This window comes from Diadema antillarum, unplaced genomic scaffold, assembly GCF_040938485.1.
Source record: "Diadema antillarum isolate AM-2024a unplaced genomic scaffold, OU_Dant_1.0 seq00000326_RagTag, whole genome shotgun sequence".
Taxonomy (NCBI): Eukaryota; Metazoa; Echinodermata; class Echinoidea; order Diadematoida; family Diadematidae; genus Diadema; species Diadema antillarum.
The window spans coordinates 415,634-432,836 of record NW_027271344.1 but is presented as its reverse complement, the minus strand read 5'-3'; the positions used below and the strand labels follow the sequence as shown (position 1 = coordinate 432,836).

Genomic DNA, 17,203 nt, shown 5'->3' with positions numbered 1-17,203 from the left:
GCATAATAGGTTCTGCACAAAGAGTAACTTAATGTGTTTTGTGAAAGTGAAAATATGCCCCTACAAAGACAAAACAAGATGCATGTCTTGCACATGAAAACAACAAGGAAAAGTAGAAATTACGCGGTGCGTAATATATGTCCCCGCCGGAAGTAGCATTTAGTAGCAAAATGTACAATATAGGTAAAAAGATCAAGGTCAAAGGTCAAAGAAGTCAAAGGTCAAAATTCTATGTAGAAGTTTTGAAACCCTCACCTAGTGCCATCACATAAAGCAAACGGAATCGAAATCGGGTTAGAAATAGCGAAGGAGTAGCATTTTGTAGCCAATGTACAATATAGGTAAAAAATCAAGGTCAAAGGTCAAAGAAGTCAAAGGTCAAAATTCTGTGTAAAAGTTTTGAAGCCCTCACCTAGTGCCATCACATAAAGCAAATGGAATCGAAATCGGGTTAGAAATGGCGAAGGAGTAGCATTTGATAGCAAAATGTACAATACAGGTCAAAAATCAAGGTCAGAGGTCAAAGAAGTCAAAGGTCAAAATTCTGTGTAGAAGTTTTGAAGCCCTAACCTAGTGCCATCACATAAAGCAAATGGAATCGAAATCGGGTTAGAAATGGTGAAGGAGTAGCATTTTGTAGGCAATGTACAATATAGGTCAAAAATCAAGGTCAAGGGTCAAAGAAGTCAAAGGTCAAAATTCTGTGTAGAAGTTTTGAAGCCTTCACCTAGTGCCATCATATAAAGCAAACGGAATCAAAATCGGGTTAGAAATGGCGAAGGAGTAGCATTTTGAAGCAAAATGTACAATATAGGTCAAAGGTCAAGGTCAAAGGTCACAACTGAAATTCTGTGTAGAAGTTTCAAAGCTCCCATGTAGTGCTATCATATAAAGCAGACAGAATCAAAATTGGGTTAGAAATGGCGAAGGAGTAGCATTTTGAACATTTTGATCACACACGGACGCACAGACGGACGGACGGACGGACAGACGGACGGACACACAGACACACACATGTACGGTAACTGCAGCCCTACCAATATACCACTGGGTAGTTCATTTGCTGGCTAACTGATAATCTTCTCATCAACTCTTCAAGTTCAAGTTGTTTACATGTATTTCATCTCCAACAAAACATAAGTATAATGAAACGCTTGAATACATATAATGACATGAAATTAGTACAATGTAATAAAAAACAAAGAAATGTTCACTGAAATAAAACAAAATTTCTTACAACAAAGTCAAAATTCAGGTCCAAGAATTGTTATCTCTATATATGTTTATAAACTTTATTTGTTCAGCCATAATGAAATTTTGATTAACATAAGAAAACTGCCAGTCCCGAGGAATTTGTTATAATGGGAATGACCTGTATATCAACTATGTGTTGCCCACTTGGCACACAGTGTAAGCATGCAGTTTAAAAATTAGAATGCAAACTCTGGCCACTTCCTCACCATGCTCTTCTGCTGCTTGAACCTGGCTAGCTGAGCCGTCTTTTTCTGGATGCATTTTGTAATCTTGCCGATACTCTTCTCCAGTCTGTCCATCATTTCCTGCAGTTTGTGCTCATTTAGGGTGATTTGTAGGAGGTCTTCTACACTGTAATCTGCTGAAAGTTGCTGCATGAAAATTGAATCACAGTAATCAAGTGTATCCCCATTTCTTTCATGCCCTTTTGCACAACATGAGCCCCACAGACTTTCAGTGCAGGATGCAGAAGAAAATTTCTGATAAAAATTCCTTAACTCAGGAAAAGAAAAAGAGGTCTGCTGTTTTTAAAGTGTGAATAATTATAAAGCTCAGGGTAGAGCAGTGTAATCTATATACCATCAACACCACATATTTTCAGCACTTTTATTTTCATTGATTTTGTGAGTGCTCTGATATCTGCAAATTCATGACACATCAAAACATTACTTCTTGAGACACAATGTAATAGTTTCAGTCTCCAAGGAGACAATTTGCTAGCTTATCTCTCAAAAGGGAACAGCGATAATCATGATTTTTCATTCTGTTGTGGTGCTTTTTGAGCATGGGTTCACTAATCTGCCTACAAATCTCAATTACAGTAGATGGTGAATAAAGCATATTGCCAGGTGGAACATATAGAAATCATATCTCCAGTATAGCTACTCTACAGACAGTGACTGCTGCTCACCGGAATCTTCTTGCTCATCAGTTTTTCCTCCATTTGCTTGGTGGTCACATTGGCAAGGTTCTTTGCTTTCCATTTTTTCCCTTTGGCACGGCCTTGGTGTGGTCCTGAGCATGCCTTGTTGAGCTTTTTTCTTCTGAATACCTGCTTAGATATTCAAAGAGAAACGTTGGAGAACTCACATCCAATTAAATCTTCCCTCTCTCGCTTGATATTGGAATAAGTGTCAGCTCAAACATAGTATTTTATAGAAACAGGCTATCAACACACAATTTCTTTAAATACATGAAATCTTTCCATTTCAGTCTGTTTCTCTTACAGTCCAATAAGTAATGGGTCTTATCTTTTGACACATTTCTGCACTAACAGACATCATATTAACTTTCCTCGTATCTGTTACCTTTCTCCAGACTACACAACTATAGCTAGAGCATTATATGCTTTAGTGGGTTTTTTTTTAAATTATTTTATTTGGTGGGGGGGGGGGGATTCAAACAGATTTCATCAACCTTTCAAAATTCAATGACTGGAAAAGAGTTTTATCTGCAATGATGAACTGCACAAATCCAGTTTAAATTATGCAGCATGAATACAAGTCCTCAGGAAACATGCATATAAAATTCTAACAAAACTAGAAATGTCGCTACGGCGAATGGTGTATGCCTCCGCCATAATGCATGGTTCTCCTAATAGGTCTATAGTACAATGTCTTGACAATGTGTGATGACAGTTTCACACAATTGGCAAAATATTAAAATGACAGGTTTGCCACACATGTGCTGAATGTTCACTTTCCTAGAACTAGGTTCAATTGGATGAATGATTAAAACGTCAGAGTGCAGGTATTTGGGGGAACTGATGATTTTTACTTGACTTTTGACCCTTTTATAAGTTTATGCATTGAGTAATTTTCAAGGTATTGAGAAAAAGTATAATTTCAGTATCAAATGGAAAAATAGTATTATCTAAACCTGGCCTTTGACTTTTGACCTCACAGTTCCAAAGAGAATCACTGTTAGGTAGAACATGCATAAATATGTAAGTTTCATGATAATACCTTGAGTTACTTTTGAGATATGGAGGAAGAAGTGCAATTTAGCACTTTCACTTGACCTTTGACCTTTTGACCTTCGACCTTTTGGCAAGAAACTTCCCACAGAATATATATTGGGTTATACATGCATACATCAAGTTAAAAAAAAATCCTTCAGGCATTGCATAAATATAAGGAAAGTAGTGATATTTTGAGGAGTTGACCTTGACCTTTGACCCCCTGACCTTTGACCCATGACCCCCAACTTCCCTAGATAATCACTGCCCATCGGTACATGCATATATACTAAGTTCCATGAAGATACCTTGAACCATTTGCGAGATATGGAGAAAAACATGAAATTTCAACCTTTTTTTCACAAAATAACCTGTGACCTGTGACCTTTGACCCCGTGACCCTAAAATCCAAACAAAGTATTATCCCCCAGGATATACCCTCATACCAAGTTTGATGCAAAACCACCTCACAGTTCTTGAGATATCGACAAAAACAAAACGGGACGGACGTACGGACGGACGGACGTACGACCCGAAAACATAATGCCTCCGGCCACAATTCTAGTACACCTTACAAAAATCATAAGATGAGATTAAAAGTGAATGTTTAAACCCTGCACACATGCCCATTTCTCTTGATTAAAAGCAATTTGATGTTGGAATCAGATAATGAAATAATTGTGACACACTGTTGTAGCATTATATGTTTCTCTTTACTAACTGGTGTGATGCAGGGAAAATTCTGCATAGAACTAGCACCAAAAAAGAGAGGAAGAAAGGAAAGAAGCATACCTGTGGGTTTGTGTTCACATTTGTGGCAATCTGCTCACTCCAACGGCTATCAGATATGTCACGTGACAGGATGGCCTCGTCAGAATTTGCAGCTTTATCAACAGCAGGTGTAGCCTGGTTTCCTTCTCCCACTCTGCTCGAGTGTATTGTAGAGGATACAGTGTCTGTCTGTCCCTTGCGTGCATGTTCTGCCTTTGACACGGCTGTACTAAAGTGGCGATGAGATGAGGTCAGACTCTGCTTTCCGAGTCCATGGGTCTTAACGATGCTGCAGGGTTTGTTCTTCCAATGTTTCTTTTTCTTCTTTTTCTTCTTTGAAGACTCAGCTTTATGGGACAGCTGCTGTGTGGTACGGCCATCTGAACAGTCCTTGGACAATTTTTCTCCTTTGCGATTTTTGTGCCAATGCCTCCCCTTGTTCTTATGCCTCTCACGACTCTGCAAGACATCTGGAGCGATAGAAATGACCTGCAACACGAGCATACATATCTTTAAAAATGTATCTGACATTATCAGATGTTTAAAACGAAAATTTCATAAAACCTACTCTTGTTACTTCCTCTAAGAAAAAAAAAGTATGCATCAATATTTTGAATTGTGTTTTATCAGCAAACAGAATTTGCCATACAAACATTAAATCTTTGTATGGCGAATCTAATAGAGGAAAGCTGAGTTATGTGCTCAGCATTATTCTGCATGCTGGAAAGGCGCGATGAAAGCAGAAAAGGAAATAATTTAGGTGTCAATTAGATGACTAAAAATCAATCTACAATGATCCCTCACTTGCATAAATGGTAAATTTTAGCATACAGCAGAGTAGCCATGTATCAAAAAAAAAAAAAAAAAATCAATACATGGAACATGGCAAATTATGTCCAGTCACCTCTGAATGCAAAACACCAGTGGAGGACACTGAAGTTTCATGGTGTTGATCAGACTCTTTCCTTGCTTCGATACTGCGGGGCGGTCTCCCTCCAATGGGGGACGGATCAAGTCTTGCCTGTATTTCACTTGGCACTGGACCATTCCCTGATCCCAAACTCCCATCATATGCCTGGGAGTCTGATGTCCACACATAGCCTTCATCAGCTGGTTCTTGTTTGATGTACCGACTGATGCAGGATAAAGGGTCTCTTTTCTTGGTGAGAGCAGAGTCTACTGAAGGTGGTGTCTGGATGTCATGGCAACTTGACTCTGGCGTTTTGGAGTCCAACGTGGGTTGCGCCGAGGTTGGGATGACGGAGCTAGAACCACTCACACTGCCAGGGAGGCCCAAGTTGTCAGGAATGGCTTGTTCTCTTGTGTTGCTTGTATCTGAAATGGTGGCACACGCACTGTCATTACCATTGCTCTGTGTGTTGACTCTACTTCTCTGTGAAAACAACTGCGGGTAGAGTCTGACTGCACCAGCAATTTTCATACGTACATATCCAGCTAAAACAAAACTCATCATCCATTATTAAAGGCATGGGAAAACTGATTATTTAATTGCCTTGGCATAATCAAACCTCTTCTGCCGCTGACACAAAATAAAATTTGAATGAAACTGACAAGAAATGTTCATTTGAGATGGGTGACCTTAGACCCTGTAAAACATGAATCAATGATGGCAGCACCACACATGCCGTAAGGTGTCTCATCCTGCCCATGGTACACCACCACACAAAAGCTCTGTAACAAATTACACTGTCACAAACTTAAAGGCCCGAATTCACGAAGGTGGTACAATTGAAACCATGGACAATTTGTATGGAGCACCAAGTGTGGCATGGCCTATTTCGTTACAAAATCATTCATTTCGTTGATGAAATGCTCATTTCGTCAACGATAGTTTTGTCAACAAAATGTAGACATTTTGTTACAAATGGTCATTTCATCGACGAAATGACTGATTTCGTAACGAAATAGGCCATGCGACACTTAGCGCTCCAAACAAATTGTGCATGGTTTAAATCATGGTTTCAATTGTACTACCTTCGTGAATTTGGGCCAATATGGATGTGATTGAATGTTATTGCACCTGCTAAGCACCTGCAAGCATCAAAAGGGTTGTTAAAGTTGACTGTGGCTGTTGTTTGTTAAATTTGCACAAATGAGGGCCATAACCCCCGATCCAGACGCATATACCCTGGATCAAAGCTGATGACCACGGGGTTATGGTAATGTGACATGTGGGAATAAGAAACCGCTGCTGACGGGATTTGGGGAGAGACATCTTTGTTAGATTCTTACCCATCAGTTCAGCAAAGATGTCTGCAGAAAAGTCCTCCATCTTGATGCAGGAATTGAGCAGCTGCTCCAGGTCCTCCTGGCCTAGGCTGGTGATGTCCAAATCAGCCAGGTCATCTCCTTGCTTCGAGGTCAAAAGATGACCAAACCTGAATAGCAAACAGGGGAACGGGAGAGTTAACGAGATGATGGGAGAACAAGAGATAGAGTGTGTGTAGGTGTGAGTGTGTGTGTAAGACAAGCTACAAACTCAAAAAGCTGCATCACTTCGGTGATCCCTCGCATTTATCCCCAAGTTGAGTTATCCTTTGGGTTTATGCCGGGTTCAAGTCATACAAACACACTGCTATAGCTTCTGACCATTTGAGCACTGAGAATTAAGGGTTTCTGGGACGAACACTGAACTAGGGCTCCCTATAGCTCAGTCGGTAGAGCACTGGGCTAGCACTCCAGAAGTTTCGGGTTCGAATCTAGATGGAATCCCTTTTTCTTTGTTCATTTTTCCACTAATAAACAAGCTTTGACTACACGCATCTGTCAGAATTTCATCCAATTCTTCACAGTTGGTGGAGTGCTGCAATTCTACAGCAACCATATGTTTACAGGTGTATCAAAGTATGTGCTGAGCTGTTTGCATTCACTAGCATTGCTCAAGTAATGCGGTGAGTCTGCATATTGTACATACAATCCTATTGCCCAGCTTTGCATGGACAACTGAAAATTGTCACCCTGAAAGGTTGACTGTTTTGAGGCATGTGCTCATATAACCACCCAGAGCATGCTCTAATATTAGATGCAAGATTAGTACATCGGTCCTTGGACAAAATGACACTTTTGATAGTCTAGGGCACATTGCACACTCTAATGTAGGAAGCAGACAAGCCAAGGACCCAAAACTCATTCATGTAGTACAGCCAATACACATAACAAAAATATTGCCCACCTGCTCCATCGTTCTGGGGTCTTCTTTACTTGGGAAAGCATGCGAGTGAGTTTCTTCTCCTGCCATACAGGTCTGGCCACACCACTAACCAGTCCCTGCATTTGCTCCTGAAATAAGAGCCGAAATCAGAAAATGATAGCATTCTTTGGAAAAAAAATACATAACAGCACTAAATCACTTGAATACAGGTGATTACTACATCAGGTCTAAAATCCATGCTGCTAAATTTATGCTATTCTGTTGGTTTATAATCCGAGTCAAAATCGTAAAATAAATTTTGATAATCAACTGTACAGTGTCGTTCACACAATTCATCCTCCAGTAAATGATGTAGTGACAGGACAAGACTTTGGACATCCTTGATTTGGGCAAACTGGGAACAACAGCTGATATCACACACATATTTTTCCCAAATTTGTGACCCTCCATCACAAATCAACAAAAAATTGCAAATCAACAAAAAGTTGCAACAAAAAGTGTTGATTTTCCACAATACCAGAAAATTTGCATTATGAGATATCTTCTAGATTCAATTTATTTACTTTTAGTTATTTATTAATTTGTTATCATTATTATTTTTTTTTTTTTGGTTTATTCCAAGATGAAGTACCTGTTTTCTATTTAAATTCAACGTTTGGCTGCATGAAATAAGAGTAAGCAGTTTTTATCAACTTGTTATTTTTTTTGTCTCATGTCCTTCACATGAGGTATTTAAAAGTGTACATGAAAATCCTACATAGCCTTTGAAAACAGGGAGCAGTAGCTAGATACTCTGACAAAGTCATGACTAGAACATTGGTAATGAGTGTGTTAAATTTGAGGTTAATCTGAGAATCCCTTCACAGTGGTTGCCATTGAGTAAGAATAAAAAGGCAGATAACTTTCTTGATGTGACTGCCCAGGTTAAGTTTCTCGACTGCTGCTGATCTTACCTTGAATTTTTGTATGCTCAATCCGCTGATGCCATCCTTACTGGATTTCAGCCTGGTCCTGGCAACCGTCAGATTGGGCCTGGGAAGATGCTTCTGGTGGTCACTGACAAGGACTTTGGGCAAGGATGGTTTCAACAGCAATGGTGCAGTTCCCTGTGGCTTTTTCCTCTCATCCTCTTGAAGGTCACACGGTTCACTTCCAAATGAGCGAGTAGGGTCAGAGTCCAAATGTTCAAGAGACTCAGAAACAGTATTCTCCTTGTTTGAGTTCCCTCTGGGTCTCTCACTATTTTCTGTAGAGGGACTTGATGTTGGCAAAGATGTCGAGGAACTTGAATAAGGACCAATGGGAGTTCTAGACACCAGCGGTGGCGCTCTCATGGAAGTGGCTCCGACTGTTCTGGTGACAATACTTGATGGTCCTCTGTCATTTAGAGGGGACTGGATGTCTGAGCTCTGAGCACTTTGTTCCCTGTCACTTCTGGAGAGCACTGTATCAGCTGAACCATTTGAAGAAGCCTGTTTAGATGATGGAGGGACAGGGTGGCGTGGTGGAACATGTCTGCTACCTTCGTCATCTCTTGATTTATCTGTAATGTCTTCATGACCAGCCGAGTGTTGTTGGACTCTCTCTTCCTGTGCTCTTTGAGGGGCATCACATTCATTGCCCAGCTGCTGTGAGGTCCTCACACTAACAGAAGGCCCAACACTTGACAACTGCAATGGCACAGTGACTGCTTGTGGTGACTGAATGCCTGTGCAGTTTTTCTTGCTAGGAGTGCCACTACAAACAGGTCTCTTTGGCATGACAGTACGACTGCTTTCAAAGGCTTTTGATTGGCTCTGAGACAAATTATTCTCCGATTGCACATGGTCAGTACTGCTTTGCACTGAAGATTCTCCTGATGGAGATGGAGCTTCATCTGGAGCATTGTCCTTAATGAGAGTACTGGACACTGTTTCACTGTTCCGGTTGCTACGGCGATGAGATATCGGCACACTCTGTGAAGACTTCCGATGTGTGGCAACATGGGATGATAGTCTAGGCTTTTTTGAGTTTGCTAGAGAGGAGAACTTGCCCTTTTTCTTGACAGATGATGCACCAGGAATTTGTTTCTTGCTGGAATGACTGCTTTCTTTCGATCCTGTAGATTTGAACTTAGACATATTCTTCTTTGAGTTGATACCTGCAACACCTGCACGATGAACACGTAGCTGTGAAGAACCTTGAGCTGAAATCCTGTCAGAGGTGTCAACACTATTTGGTCTCTTTTCCCTTGTTTGACTACTTCCATTCGCACACACTTTTCCATTTGAGTCATTCAACTGCTGACCAGGCCCAGCTTTGCTCTTGAGTTTTCCACAGTCTGTCCATCTCTCTGTACTGAATTTCTCAGATGCGTCACTCACATTTGTGCCCCACGATCTCCAGGCAAAATTGGGAGCGTCGTGCCTTTCAGTAGCAGTTGGCATGTTTGATGGATACCCAGCCATTGGATGGGATTCCATCGATGCGATGTGACTTCGATTATTCCCTTCCCAATCGACCCCTTCACAAGTGGGAATATTATGATTATTCCCTTCCCAATCATTCCCTTCCCAGGGGGGAATGAAATTGCCTGGCCATGACTCATTAGTGTTGAATCCAAACTGATGGCTGTGCCACGGTTCTGGAGGAGGTGGCATGCGTGGAAACCTCGGTGGCTGCGGTGGCTGCCACTGGTCAGGTGTGGGCCATCTTCTGGACATAAATTGTGCACCCATCATCCGATGGCCTCTCTGTGGCCATCTGTTGTACGGGAGACTACCGTTATGTGAAAATTGTTGATTTATGAGTTGGCTCTCGAACCTATGGGGTGAAAAGCCTGTGTTATATGGACCATACTGTTCTCGACTGCCTTGAAACTGTTGACATCTTTGCACCTGGTTACTGGATGATTGATGTGAATTCGAGGTTTCTGCAATGGGTCCCCTTTGTTGGTCTCTGGCCTTGTTAATGGAAGACCTGTTCTCTGATGCCCTGTGTGAAACAAAGATACATTTTTGAAATGAATTGGTAATTGATGTATACACTCTCTCAACGCATGATGAGGGAACTTGACACATACTGTATACGCCGAACATTTCGCGAGGTTTTTATTTTCGCAAATACGTGAGTCGGGTGCTATTCGCAAAATTAAAGACACGCGAAAATATTGACTCTGATCCTGATGTTAATGTGACTTACGCGTGTACACTTCTCCGTTCAGTACAGGCCTCCATGATCGCGAATTTAACCACTCGCGAAATCGTCGGGAATTCCCGATTCGCGAAAATTTAGACTTGCGAAATATATGGCTTGTACAGTAATCAAAGTTGGTTTTATCTTCATGCAAATTTGTATGGGGCAAAGGAATCCATGGTTCAAGTCAGATGATCTCTTTGTATTTACAAAATCAATACTGCATGCCAAAGTAATCTGGTTGCAATATCTACTTCATTACGTTGTCAGTTTTTGCCAAAATGTTTGAAGTGTATTTGTATAAATGCCCTGATCTCAAATCAAAAGGGGATAAACCCACATATCATATGTGTAGCAGCTGCACCACAGCACACCGTCATGGTTTCATTTGAAGTGAGAATATAAATTTATGAGAGATGTGAGGTAGCCTCAAAAAAAAAAAAAAGAAGAATGAAAATATGTATTACACATGACAGCTGTTGATGTCATGTCTATACTAGTGAATTTTCCCCTCTTCTACTCATATTTACCGGGAGGTGGTCTTTTCCCACCTCCCTGTGTTTACTAATTTTATACAACGTGTACAGCATAATGAACAGTCATCTTCTTCTGCGTAAACATTGCAGTATACTAAAGTGAAGATCATAATATCTAATTTGCAATCACAATGTATCTTATCTTAAATTCATACTAAAAACATGCACTACAAAATTGGCTGACATGTAAACATCAAAATGAAATGCCATTTCACATTTAAATTGACTCAAATTGTAGTGTAACACAATTTTCAAGTTTATATCAATAGATAAAGTAAAATAATTAAAATTTTATTTGAATAACTACAAAAAGTAATGAAATTTCAGTCATATATTTACAAGATCTTTAGTGATATGGCTCATTAGCACATTATGAAGTAGCTGAGGTGATGCAATCAACTCAACTGTCTCATGATTTTGCACACAGAAATGACATAAAATTTATGTATTTGGTAACAAGCTAGCCAATAACAAACTCAATCTATAAACATTGATGTGATGAGATATCACATGTTACAAAGAAATGTAAGTCTCACTAAGAAATATTGAATGTATGTGGAAAGTCATATTCAGGAGATAACAACAGATTGGGGGAAAAGCATTTCACTGTATTAAAAAAATATATCTAAATCTAAATCTAAATCAATTGTTACTTGTACTCTACACATTTTGCAGTCTCAGTGTTTTTCATAGTCCCACGCATACACTTTATCATATGTTTGTGGCATGCACTTTGTGCTTTACTGACATTCATTCTAATGAAGTATCGGCTGCAATGAGGAAAATGGGTGGATCCCAACATCCTTGACACATCCCTCTATATTAAAGCAATCAGTGCTACATAATTGCATGATAAAATGTTGATGTAAAGTATTTGAGCGTTTCACTTTCATTTCATGACAAGTAGGAAATGTATGGATTTGTGTATGTGTCAACATGACACTTGTGAGGTCGCGACATTGTCGCTTCATCTACTGTAACTGTCATATTTGTTCTAGTATCACTGTAAGTTTGTAAAATCATATTCAAACCGTAGATTTACAAAACATTCTTATTCTAGATCCAGTTTGGTTGAAACCTCTACAAATTTGATTAAGTTGATATTACACTCATTTAAAAAAATCCCACTCTAATACAGTGCATATGGCATTTTCAAACAGACTACCAGGTATTTTCTAATATGTGACCCTACATCACACAACCACCAAAAAGTCACCAGACAATAGATTTTAAGTTAGGGGCACATTCTAGATGAGCAAGCTCAAACCTCTAAAATTTCAAATGATGTATAACTCAAAACAAATAGAAAATGTTCACTAAGAAAAGAGGGTTTATTCAACTGCTTCTCACCAACCTATGTTCTCTGCAATGAATGGACAAAAAGCAAGGTGTAAAATTCTGTAGCAACCACAATGAAGGGCTTATCAGATTTTAAAGCTAAAAATTTGCACACTCTACAAGCACATTCTCAGATAAACCTAATAACACTATTCTTTGAAAAAGTGTTTCCAAAAAAAAAATGCCAGAAAAATTCATTTTACAATCACAAACTTCAGAATTATGTAGAAAAAGAGATGCTCTTAAAAAGAAATACAAAAAAACTAAAGATTTTCTAGGTTGACCGCTATCACCTACTTTGAGTTCTCACATGAAATCTGGATGCGCAACTTTTTATTGGTTTTGTGATGCATGGTCACATAAGATTGGTGTCAACACATTGTGTATCAGAGGTTAATTTGTGTTCTTTCCCAAGTCGGTTATGAAATATTTTCTGAAATAGCCTCATTTTATACTCAAATTGTGAGCACTGCTGAAGTAGTTCATAATCATACAGAAACATTTCAACAGCAGACAAACTGTCTGGGATGGTCTGATTGCAGATGAGAGGAGACATAAAATCCTTGCCACAAATGATGCAGCAGTCATATCTTACACTGAATATGACGTATTATGTGCAGATATGATTATATGTGGAAATATGCAAAGGAACAGGCCACTGCTAAACAGCGACCTCTATATAACCCACAGGGCCGGCGGAATGGGGGGGGGGGGGGGGTGGTTCACCCCCCACACTTTTTTTTTCGCACCATACAAAGGAATGCATAAGATGTGAGCGCGGTAAGGCTTGTTTTTGTGCTGAAGACCTTTTTTTTTTTTTTTGCTTGTCAGCTGAAGAAACCTGGAAGTGGCAACTTTTTGAGCTGAAGACCTGTTTGTTTGTTTGTTTGTTTTTTTGCTTGTCAGCTGAAGAAACCCCGAAGTGCACCACAAGTTGCACGGAAGGCCTTTTTTCTTTTTCTTTTTTCTTTTGCTTGTTAGCTCGATGAAACCCGAAAGTGCCCCTCCCCCCCCCCCCCCCCCCCCCCCCACTTTTGAAAATGTTCTGCTGGCCATGCCCCATATATCAATAAATCATTTCTGGCTTTTGCAAAAGGTATCTCAAGTTACACTATAGTCACTCAATATCAAGTAAGTGTTGGCAAAGATGTCCGCACTTGGTTGTGACAGAAATGTTGGTGTACGCAAAACCAGTGTCACAGCTACTACAATTGACAAATGTCTGAGCCATAATGTGACTCTGAAACAGGCTTTACCTTTTGTCTGTTGCTTGGCTGGTTGAGGGAACACCTTGCTTTGATTCCGAGATTCTTGTCTGTCGTAACCCCAGGGACGCCTTGTGTTTTTCACCTATCAGATGCTTTCCATACTCGTTGATGTCAAAACTTTCAAACATGCACAGGTTGCAATGATGTTTGATGCTGCATCAAAAGACAAATGAATTGAACATAATTTTGGAATATCCTATGAACAAGAAATAAATTCCTACATTATCTTCTTACAGAAAAAAAAAAATGTTTGTTGACACACTATTTGACAGCTTTAGTGCATTATTTCTTCATTAATACCTCATCATCACAAAGTCAAAGAGGGGTGTTGATTACAACAGCTAGATTAAGTGATGGAAGTTACTGTCACAACAAAATCATTGTATTGTCCCTGGTAATGGCAGCTATACAATGATTGTGATCATTCTGAATAAAGACTTTAATTTATCAAAGGTACTTCAAAATAGAAACACAACAGGCTTGTATGCAAGAAAAAGTAATACATTTTCTACATTAGTTGTTTCTCAGAATCCAAATTATTCACCTCTGTTGACAGAATAAGGATCAACCTATATTACTGAAATGGGTCTAGGGCAATTACCCCCTGGATAATTACCCCTTCCCCTAGCCATAATCCTAATTCTGAACCTAATCCTAACCCGAACTATACCCCTAAACCTAACTTTAACCCTAATCTTCTTATAACTAACCAGTATTCAGCAGGGGGGGGGGGGGGTATTGCCCTGATACAACTAAAATATCAAGTGGGTTACAGTATCAGCTTACCTGGGTTGCTTATTATTGATGATCTTGTGATGGTAGAGAGACCAAAGATGTTCCTCAAACTGCACTGCTGTTGGGTAATCCAGGTTGCACACAGTGCACACAAACCTAGACTTTTCAGGATTTGAAACACTTGCCATATTCACATCTGTCCCTGTTGAAAAAAAAAAAATCATGGAGAAAGCCCATAAGCAAAATAATGATTCCCTCAACAAACAAACAATCAAACAAACAAACAAAACAATCCCTCAAGCATCTAGATGTACTAGCATGCACATACTAGCTGAGTATGCACATATTATCACTATAAAAACCCATCAAAACATGAAATATAGTTAGAGAAGGTCACTCTTTAAAAAAACAAATTTATAATTATCATTACGAGCAATTGGGTAACAGCCTGGTGCAACCTTACAGCTCATCATACAAGGCCAATATTGTTCATACAGAAAAATTCTTTTATCGATGCTGTTCTGGAACACAATACACTCATGAAATAGCATCAAATTTGATGTTCATTTTCAAGCAAACACTTGCTTTTATTTAAAAATGAGGGGAGAAATCTCCCAATCCTACTTATTGTGTAAAAGTTTACAGGCTGCCATCATCATTTCAAACCCAAATTTGTGGTTGCATTCCTCCAATGAATCTAGCAACCTCCCTCTGGCTATTACCCTTAGTATATTGAGTTCAAAACATAGCAGACCTCTATGTGTTTGATTCTTTATTTGTCACACTATGATTTGATACACATTTGTGTTGATCAATTCATTAACAGGGCTGCCAACAATAGGCTGATAGCATATAAAATCAGGGATATTCCACAGAGTAATAAGGGAATTGAATCAGACAGACTTTGACATTTTCTCCAGTAGACATGAGGAGGTGTTGATGTTTTCACAAAGCCTTCTACAAAATCAGGGAGACTTGGTAGCTACACATTTACCGATGGAAAATTCTGGAAAAAGCTGCTACAACCTCTGACAAAAATAACTGTCAGTGAAACGTCTGGGTGCCAAGATTGGTGGTCTAAGATCATATGGCAAGCCACTGAAGTGCACGAGTACGGGGGAAGGAAACCCAAACATACATGTGGATTGAGTCAAGGCAGCACTATTGTACAGTATTACTTATTAGTAAAACACATTGAGTGAAATTTAAGGAAAATCAGACAATTCATTGAGAAATGATACATTCTTAAAGTTTTAATGCAGCCATTCGCATTGCTGGATGATAAGATCACTACAGTTTATGGTATCAAATTTAAAGGGAAATACGATAAAATAAATAATGATAACAATCAGGGAATTCCACAGAAATAGGCACCCTGCCACAAACTGGGTTGATTACTCTATCTGTATATAGCCCAGAGGTGATGGCTCTCCTCCACACTAAAAACAATGGAGTTCTTGTCTCCTTGTTGTCGTAGGGCCAAGCCTACTACCAAGGTTAGTTTAAACACTTGAAGTTAACATTAATCTGAGTTATGGCAAGTATTCATCGAGGTAAGCCGATATGTCTGACCAAAATTCCTGAATTTCCCCTTTCATCAAGACCTGTACCTTAAGGCCGACTGGATACATGCTCAGATTCACAATCTGATCAAAAACTCTGCATCCTGTAACGTTAGAGCTGGATCTTCTTCACCACAAGCACAACCTCACTACTGGGTACTGTACTGGCTCTCATCTCACGGCATGGAGGCTGGAAGTGTGTGCAGCACCTCGCAGGGGCCAGACCAGTGAGAGAGGATGGCTAGAATTTAGAAACAAAACAGTATTAGTGCAGGAAAGGTCAGAGCGAGTTTGATCATCATTAAAGTTTACGTTTGCAGTCATCAGCTGTCAAGTAGCAGTTTTAGTTTAATTGTAACTGCTCAAAAAACGTAACTTTAGACAAACCACTTTTCACAAGTCCCTTCAACAGTTCAAATTCTACTTTCAGTGAAATCGTGTTAAATCGTCTTAATCGTGTGAAAGTTTCACACGATTAAGACGAGAAGAGTGGATCTAGCAACGTTAGATTGCTGGTTTTCACCATTTTCACACGTGACGCCACTCACATTTATACACACTCACCTCACGCAGGCCAGACTAGATTAGTATTACTGGGACTTGAAGTGCAAAACTCAATGTATTCTTTCTAAACTCTATAAATTTGATTGATTGCTACAGTACGTTACGTCAGTACAATTAATGTATACCATACACCCCTGACTTTTTATTTCAAACTGTCCGTACCTTCTTATAAGTCGAACCATTGAAACACCGCAATACAGTCCATGTCTGCACAGCAACACAGTACCAGGTAATCACTCAAGCACTCACTAGTACACCACTGCCACCACACACTGTACAGGGCCAGCTAGGGAGCGAGGCGCACGGGGCCAAGTGAAGCCAGGCGAGGGCTTGCCAGCGTACCGATTTCGCGCACTGGCGTTCGCGGCTCGCGGGTAGGCTGAAGATGAGCTCGTTCGCTAGCATAGCAAGGTCGGTACGTCAGTAATTTGCTTCCGGGTTAGACTGCATCTCTTCTCTACATTATCGTTGCATTGCGATAACGTTGAGTTTGCAGGCTGCTAGTTATAAGCAAGTTGAGATAGATTCTAGGCGTTCACGGCCGATGATTCCTCAAAACTGGTAAGTAGGCCTATTGTCATGATTGTATAGCTTTCGAGCATGAACTGAAAGTAGAAGCAACGTTCTTCGGCTTGTTTAGTAATAGTAGATGGCTATAATTGTTTTTGTGGATGCATTAATTAAGGACCAGGTGCCTACAGTCGCTAACTAACGTTACACTAACTGTGTAAAAGAACCCACAATTGCACAAAACACGTTGATTAATTGGGCTATCAAAAGACAGGCCACACATAGCGGCAGAATTGTGTTGAATACCAACAGACTCTCACCGGTACAGACAGTAAACACAGAAACATTGGGAATATACAATT

General features: G+C 39.8%; 1 protein-coding gene across 1 annotated transcript; it reads right to left on the bottom strand.

Moving 5' to 3' along the window:
* Positions 1-3,772: 3,772 nt before the first annotated feature.
* Positions 3,773-16,536, bottom strand: LOC139730675 (uncharacterized). Its single transcript, XM_071641532.1, has 10 exons — positions 16,494-16,536; positions 15,816-16,008; positions 14,257-14,407; positions 13,459-13,623; positions 8,108-10,127; positions 7,176-7,282; positions 6,236-6,381; positions 4,887-5,317; positions 4,004-4,471; positions 3,773-3,781 (listed from the first exon to the last, which is right to left on the bottom strand). The coding sequence occupies exons 3-10, from the start codon at positions 14,391-14,393 to the stop codon at positions 3,773-3,775; spliced, it is 3,483 nt and encodes a 1,160-aa protein (XP_071497633.1). The 5' UTR covers positions 14,394-14,407; positions 15,816-16,008; positions 16,494-16,536.
* Between the last annotated feature and the right edge of the window lie 667 nt (positions 16,537-17,203).

Bases quoted from the DNA above. Each gene is read 5' to 3' on its own strand.
- LOC139730675 (XM_071641532.1), bottom strand. From the start codon at position 14,393: ATGGCAAGTGTTTCAAATCCTGAAAAGTCTAGGTTTGTGTGCACTGTG. The intron at 13,624-14,256 runs GTAAGCTGATAC...CTTTTGATGCAG, and splicing joins ATCAATAATAAGCAACCCAG to CATCAAACATCATTGCAACC. The intron at 10,128-13,458 runs GTAAAGCCTGTT...TGTTTCACACAG, and splicing joins AGCCAAGCAACAGACAAAAG to GGCATCAGAGAACAGGTCTT.